This window comes from Nymphalis io, chromosome 18 (assembly GCF_905147045.1).
Source record: "Nymphalis io chromosome 18, ilAglIoxx1.1, whole genome shotgun sequence".
In the NCBI taxonomy this organism is placed as follows: Eukaryota; Metazoa; Arthropoda; class Insecta; order Lepidoptera; family Nymphalidae; genus Nymphalis; species Nymphalis io.
In genome coordinates, this window is record NC_065905.1 from 11544973 (window position 1) to 11552987 (window position 8015).

The following is an 8015-nucleotide window of genomic DNA, read 5'->3' on the forward strand; positions in this document are numbered from 1 at the left end:
ATATAAGGCTAGTTATGATGTATATACGGTTAAAGACATTTATTTTCTCAAAAGATTTACATTAAAATCAATTACAGAGAAAATTACAGAACAATTAGAAAAAAAAAAATTAAATTGAATAGGCGTACATAGTAAAACAGTGAATGTTGTTTGTGACGTGAAGTTGGGTAGTCCAGTAAAAAGAAAATATAAAAATAAATAAATATAGTGCGTACACAAAGCAATGACATGTAAGGGAGGTGACAGATTAGACTCATCTGATGTTTTTAAATTTTATATTTTTAAATTTTTGGTGTGAGATTGTTCATTATATAGACAAGCAATACACAATATATAATGTGTGTATTTATTTACGATAATGCTTATAAATATACATATATAAATTAACTTATTTAATATTACATGATCATTGTCTCATCTAAAATGCATAATTGATTACAATAAGTGTACATTAACAGTATTCTCTGGTACATTTTTTTTAAATGTATAGGCTAGCGCTTGACTGTTATCACACCTGATGGAAAGTGAGATACAGTCTAAGGTGGAGCGCGCTTGCCAGGAAGATACCTATTCACTCTAGACTTGAAGGTATCCATATTGTAGGAGGTGGGGAAAACGGAGGTCGGGAGGGTATTCCAGACCTTGGCGGTGCGTATCAGAAACGAGGAAGCAAATCGTTTCGTACGTGTCTTAAATACGTCAACTACGTACGGGTGCAGATCTTTTCGATGCCAGGCAGTTTTACACATTATTATTATCTTAGTATACATACATAGTAGTTTTAGTAGTTATTTTACATAAGATATATCCATAAGTAATGTTATTTTAAGTTAGGAGTAGTGTAGTGTTATTAGGTATTATATTATATTAGCTACAACTTTATTTATTCAGATTAATTTTATATAATATTAAATTGAATTTTAAAAAGAATCCTTTAAAATGTGGCTTTTAAGGCATTTTTTAAAATTATGAAGCGATTTTATATCTTTTATATCCTTCGGCAAATTATTGTAGGTGCGTGCTCCTTCAAACAAAATACTTTTCTTGCCGTAGTTTGTCCTTGATGGGCCTAAATATATGTTATTAGCATTTCTAATAATTCGCTTATGAATATTATTTTTTTCGTGAAAGTAATTTGAGTGTGTATATCTTTTGTAAGGATTTTTCTTATATGAATGCAGGTGCTATATTTATAGATTTGAGTTAGGTTCATTAGTTTTGTATCCTTATAAATTTTTATAGTAGGTGTTAAGTAATTGTATTTAAATAGCGTCTTTATGAGTTTATTTCTGTAATATGTATTATCGTATAATACAATTTCGAACAAAACAGAAATAAAACAAAACAAATTGGTGAAAGGCTAATTTATTCAGTCTTATGAATTAAAAAGTATTTACATATGTACATAGCTTAGACATAACGAACTATAACAAGTGACCCTAAACTTAAACCTAAAATAAATCCATATTCCATTTTCCTTGCCAAGTCTTCCAGTAACAACATTTACAAAAGTTAAATAATTGACCATGTCGCGTGAAGAATATATTACATCATTATTAGTCGAATATTGACGACTGGACTATTCGAATAGTCCATTCGGTCTAAAATATATGATTTTTGTGATCGCATTTGATATAATAATATGGTTTCCGAATAAGAGCATCAATGTCTCCCGGTCCATAGTCCAAGCACCCGCAGGATCGCTTGACTCGCTTTACTTCATTAGATCTACAATTCAATAGCTCAGCTGTTGACTGTCGTTACTGGACTATTGTTGAAAAATACAGGGGACTACTAGGGATGTGCTCGTAGAACTATCTTTTTAAAAAACTAAACAATTACTCTTATTTTTAAAACTGGCAACAGCTTTCCCTTTTTTAGCCTGCAAAGAATGTTGCCAGTATCACCAAGATTTAAGTCGACATTTTTTCTCAAGCTCTCTCTTTCTCAAGATCGTTGCAGTAAGATTTTGATCGGTGTCGATTGGCACAGTGAACAGATAAACGATCCCAAGCGTCCCCCCTCCCGGCGCGGCTTACCGTCGCGCAGCGCGCTGGCGCGTGGCGTCCGTGAAGCGGATGGTGCAGGTGGCCACGGCCATGTTGGGCGTCAGGAAGTCGGCCAGGCTGGCGGCAGCGGCGGGCCGGTCAAAGGGGAAGCCCATGGGGCGCCGGTCGGGGTACTTGCGGTCGCGGATGCCGCAGTACGACGCCGCGTCGTTGCAGGCGCCCACCAGGTCTTGCATCACCTGCGCGCAAGTACAGTTATTATTTAATCGATGCCCTGCCGACTAGAACGTGTATTATGCTAACCACTATGTGCCCGTTATTACACCGACCCTAAGATTAACTAAATAAATAGAAAGATATAGCTAGCGGTGAAGAATTAGCTAGGGTACTATACCAAGAGAACAAGAACAAGAACCCCGTGTAACTCGTCAAACAATATGATCTGCTCACCCTATCTTCGTTCCAGTTGGAGATCATGCAGAAGAGCACAATAGGGTATCCCTGCGGGGTGCCCTTAGGTATGAGCATGTGGTGCGGCCAGCCGCACCCGCAGAAGTCGAACTCTGCGGCCTGCGCGGAACCCGGGTCACCGGGCCGGTTGCTCTGATTGCGGAAGGTTCTCTCGTAGGGGATGGTTACCGACGAGTCCAAACTGCGGCGGCGGATGGTGCTCGTGCCAGCTGGGACTGTAAAATGGAAGAACCGACGTTAACTCTCACCTTGCAGTGCTGATTTAACGCGGTGGTATTATTATTATTAAGCAACTTTATGGCAAACTCACAAAAAAAAAGATAAATAACAATAGCTTAAGTCGTGCTATATAAACATAATTGCGGAATGTAATATATGCATGCAAGGGGCAGTCTTATCACTCAAGTAGTGATCTCTTCCAGACAACCCTGCATTAAGATACTTGCAGGACATAACGGGCGAGTGTATTATACATACATACATTTATACATTTATGTACCATACAGTATATATCAATACACATAAACAGGTCACATTTATAACTCTACAGTGGACAGAATGAAATGTGAAACAAGTAAATAGGTAGGGTAGGTACAGAGATAGGTAATAGTTTTAAGTAAGAAATTTGAAGATGGAAATGGAAGAGGATTGACGGATTTCAGGTGGAAGTACATTCCGCAGTCTCACTGCCTTTGCCGTGAAAGAGTTCGCATATAATTTGGAATGACATACGGGCACATTTACCTTGTTATCACTCTGGGAGCGAAGATTAAGTTGAAGAATTGAGTCTGAACCGAGAAAAGTAAAGCGGTCCCTCAGATAGGGGGGCCTACAGGGATGAAATAGAGTAGAGGAGAGGAGAGAAAGAGTGAATCTAATTAAGAACTCACTGGACTGCGTGAACTTGTCGAGCTCGATCATGAGGCGGCGCTGCTCGGGGAAGGCCAGCGCGCGGCCGGCCTCGTCCAGCGCCGGCGCCGCGAACAGTCGCACTGTGCCCATGGCGCCCGAGCCGCTCGTGTTGTTCACCGAGATCCTGCGCAGCACGAGTCGCGTGACGTCAGCCCGCCCCGAACTGTGTCGGTAGGTCACAGGTCGGCGGCCGGCGCCGGTACTCACACGTAGGTGAAGTCGTCGTGCTGCAGGTGCGTGAAGCGGGCGAGCACGCTGCCGCGCGGCGTGAAGTCCAGTCCGCGGCCGAGCTCCACCGTGCTCTGCTCCCACTGCGTGCGCAGCTCGTTGTCTGCGCCCGCGCCCTGCACGCCGACGCCCGACACGCGGATGCCGGGGAAGTCGAGCTGCGGGGATCGCGTTATCGTACCGTACTCGCGTCATGTGTCGTCTTTAATTCTATTTAGTGTGTAGGGGTTCGACTGAAATTATTGTATAATCGCATCTAACTAAGACGTTACGTTACGAAGGAAAGGAAAGCTCCGACGTGCTTCGCAAATACTAAAGTGCATAGGGGGAGATCATTTTCAGATGGATCCTACCTTTTCCTGTGGGTAGGGGGGCAACTTGCTCTTGTAGAGATGGAACAAGTCGTCGATGTAGGCGTGCCAGCGGTAGAAGATCGGGTCCCGCATGGCCGTGGCGGAGTCTCCCATCACTCCGAATTGTTCCTAAAATATTAATCTCTTCAATTCACTTCCTGTATCTCATGTCTTGGCGATTTTCTAAATAATTACTACATTTTTTGTTTATTCAATTGAAGCTTTTACAGTTTATTACTACTAATATAGTAAAAATATAATTGTTACAACTTCATACAATAACATTTTAGGCGACAATAATATCGGCTCGTGTAATATGAAACTACACACTACCGATAGAACCAGCAAGAAGTCCACAGTCGGCAACTCACCAAGTTCCTGTGGTCGGGGTCGTGCGAGTAGGAGATGAAGACGTGCCCCATGTTGTGGAAGTCCCCGTAGTATCCGCGATTGCGACTGATGATGGACGACTCCATCAAGTTCCCGAGCACATCGATGCCGGTCTCTTCATCCAACGGCATTTGACGACCGTTCGGCTACAGGAGGGAAACTTGTAAGTTAACGAGGCTTGGAATTTTTGTTTACACAACTGTATCATGGCAGACTTCATTTAAATTTAAGGAGTATTTCACTTTAAAAATAAAGACTAACCAGAACGATAGCCATGTTTTCGATGGCTTCGACGAAGCGTTCCCTCCAGGTCTCCAACTCAGAAACGTCACTCCTGATCTGGTCCACAGGACGGTCCAAATCACGGATGGTGGATCCCGCGAACCTGAAACAGTTTATTGTTAAAACCATTTTGCTCAAAAAGTATTTCAAAAATCTTCAGTTATAGGTTATAGGAAAGTATCGATTGATATCCAGGTTGAAGTATTTTAAAAGATTTTTAAACGCAAAAATATAATCAAAATAATTGGTCTTTTTAATAATAATACGTACCAGCACATTGCTGGTCGTATTACGTAATGACGCTACATTACCTCGGTGGCCAGGCTCTGCTGGCGACTTGGGAGTCCAGCTTGGGGAAGTACCCTTCCTCAATGGGCTGCCTGAAGTCGTTGTAGCGACGTGGACGGTTCAAGCCGTTGCACATTCGCTCAACGCTGTATCTGTTTAATTATATTTAAAGCTATTTAACAGTAGCTATATGAAACGGGATTGCTATTACTGGCTTAATTGAATTAGATTGCTTAAAGTTACAGTGAAATATGTTAAAAGTCTTAGACACTTCTAATTTTTAAGTCAATGGATAGTAGCGAAAGTAATGACGAATACAGACATAAAAAAAGCAAAATATCGTGTGACTGCGGCGGCAGTACCTGGCGACGATCTGCTGGTGCATGTAGTAGAAGAGCTCCCCGCGCCGGTCCTTGTCGACGACGGCTCTGTTCTCCGCGTCGAAGGGGTAGACGAGATGCCAGTGCCAGTGGTGCAGGTTGATGCCGATGTCCTCGCGGAAGTACGCCACGCGCTGCTCGGGCTCTGACTCCGCCGCCGTATAGTTCTGCGGGATCACGACTGGCAGCTGCGCGGGAAATATGGAAAGAATGTATTGTCTTTTACTCTAAACAATGTATACATAGAAACCTTTAATTTATAATCAATTATCTCGTGTCTATGGTCTATCTTTATATGCTTACCCTTAGATGATTGCATCAGGGTGCTGGCAATATTTATGAATAGCGATCGGTCAGAACGTAATATGTAACTTTACATAGCTGAATGGCGAGTATAAAGGAGCTTGCGGTGTAATAATATTTCGGATTATATGTCAGATATATCGAAAAAACGATCAAAAATGTTAAGTTACATTAATTAACTTGTAATCAATGCTATTTCTCTTAAAAGTATTCCACAGACACTGAACTTATTTTTGTAATTAACGTACCCTATCTCCAGCGTTCAGAACAGTGCTCACTTCCCGAGCGCGTCTGAACACCTTGGGGTCCATGAATTTGTCGGGGAACGTTTCTGCGAAGGTAGGGATGTCCAGACCTTTGGTATCATCTCTGCAAATTTATTGATTATTAATGGACGGAATTATTATATTAGTAATTTATAACAAAATGTTACTACTACCAACGTTTCAGTATTTTTATAACTTTTATTATTTACGAATATAAATGAAAGCGCTGCCCTCACCTGTGCAATATAGCGACGGACAGACAGTAGTTGAACATGTACGGATTGATCCTCATCTGGCAGAACGAGCAGATGGACTGCAGGTCTTCCAAGTCACGCATATCTTAAAAAAATTACTACTTTTATACCAATAACTTTAACCGAAAGTCGAGCAAAACGGGACACTGAGTTCAGAAATAATATCATAAATAACGAGTTATAATGAGCAGCAATGTTCTTACAGAAATGTTTGCATTTACCATAAACATGTAAATCGTAAAAAGAACTCATTATATATATTTCGGTATAGATTTTAAGCGTTGACCAGATTATTTCTGACGTGAAATCCTCGAATAATACTGAAAATGTAACTTTGATGTCAAGGGCCACACTAGGACGTAACTCGTATGACACAACATAGTGATAGTTACTCATGAAAATATCGATCAGCTTCCCAGCCATCTTCCTGTGCTTGGGCACGAACAGTGAGAACTGGTCGTTGTAGGGCAGCTCCATGGGGAGGGAGAGATTGGGCAGCGCGATGTTGCGCACCTCGATGGTGCGGGACGCACCGTCGCTGAATCTGTTCTCGAGGACATTGCTCGCCGATTTGTACTTATCGGGCTGTGTACGAGGTAAACAATTAGTTACAGGTGGGTTGGACGCGTAAGTATCAGACAATTTAAATTGCCAATCAACTCTTATTTTTTATTATTCTAGAAATAGTTTAAAAAAAATAAAAGTTTGTCGACAACCTTCAAACGACTTTTTGAATGGAAATCAGCAAGTAGGTACAGTCGAAACCGTCAAACGTACTAGAAAAAATGTTAAAATAATTCTACCAAAATACATTATTAAAATAAGGAGGTTATTACCTAAAATTAAAAAACATATAAACTAGTAGTTGAGAATATATTTTTTTTTCAATTTGGGTGTCAATTTAATTTAAGTTTATGTAAAACGTTCTTATAAACTCTTGCTCGTACAAATTATACGTACATAAAAATTGCTTGGCATCCGGAAGAATGTCTTCTCTTCGCCCTTCTGCATGAAGCAGGGCTCCGTCGGCCGGTCGAAGAACAGCAACAGATTCTTCTTAGCGTCCGACATTTTGTTACTGAAAAACAATAAAATTAATTTAAAACATAATGAAGTATACTTTTATTAATTCTAGATAAACAAAAAACATATTTTTAAATTTTAAAAACCTAATTCAAAACAAAAACAAAAATAATAAAGCTGACAACGTTACGAGTGTTTACGGAGCTTCGTTTTAAAAACAATACTCGTACAGCGGACACGGTGGATTGTCGCTTCGACTCAGGAAAACCGCAAAAACAGTAAGTTGAAAACATAACGATATATTCATACGCTACCCACTATTTAATTGAAATATTATATTACAGTAATGATCTATAAAAAGCATTTACAAGGAGCAATATATTCTCCAGAAAATGCATAATTGATATAAATATCAATAAAAAATGTTATATATTTTTATTTAATTTAAACTTGTGAAATTTAATAATAAACCACAATATAGTATGCGAAAATCGACCATAATCATTATTGACAACTTGAAGAAAGCATAATATGAATATTTTCAAATGTTTTTATTAATACAATCAAAAAAAGTTTAAACAGATGGCAAAATGGGAAGTGTTTTGTTTTTGCCTATTTATATATAAATTATTGTCATGCGGAAAATGTCAGCTCTATCGGTCAGGCGGAACTGGCTTAAAATTATACGGAACAGTTGTAAAATGTAAAGTTAAATAAAAGCTTGTAAAAATAGAATATAATTGAAGATCACTCACCTTTTTTCAATGAAATTAAAAGACAGCAAAATAATTAAGGTGTAACAATGTCAATATGGATACCGTTAGCCGTGAAACTCACGGCTGACTGTGACCAGTTG

The 8015-nt window shown here is 39.7% G+C and overlaps 1 protein-coding gene across 1 annotated transcript; it reads right to left on the reverse strand.

Moving 5' to 3' along the window:
• Positions 1-1349: 1349 nt before the first annotated feature.
• LOC126775507 (phenoloxidase subunit 1) lies at positions 1350-8015 on the reverse strand. Its single transcript, XM_050497490.1, has 14 exons — positions 7915-8015; positions 7097-7214; positions 6529-6721; positions 6119-6221; positions 5865-5985; positions 5296-5501; positions 4957-5085; positions 4625-4748; positions 4345-4509; positions 3974-4102; positions 3600-3778; positions 3371-3516; positions 2460-2695; positions 1350-2248 (listed from the first exon to the last, which is right to left on the reverse strand). The coding sequence occupies exons 2-14, from the start codon at positions 7205-7207 to the stop codon at positions 2036-2038; spliced, it is 2055 nt and encodes a 684-aa protein (XP_050353447.1). The 5' UTR covers positions 7208-7214; positions 7915-8015; the 3' UTR covers positions 1350-2035.

What these genes read in the sequence shown, in the direction of transcription:
- LOC126775507 (XM_050497490.1), bottom strand. Translation starts at nt 7,207, where the DNA reads ATGTCGGACGCTAAGAAGAATCTGTTGCTGTTCTTCGACCGGCCGACG. An exon ending in CACGACGACTTCACCTACGT is followed by an intron (nt 3,517 to 3,599) that starts GTGAGTACCGGC and finishes CGTGCTGCGCAG; the next exon opens with GATCTCGGTGAACAACACGA. An exon ending in CCAACTGGAACGAAGATAGG is followed by an intron (nt 2,249 to 2,459) that starts GTGAGCAGATCA and finishes ACTTGCGCGCAG; the next exon opens with GTGATGCAAGACCTGGTGGG.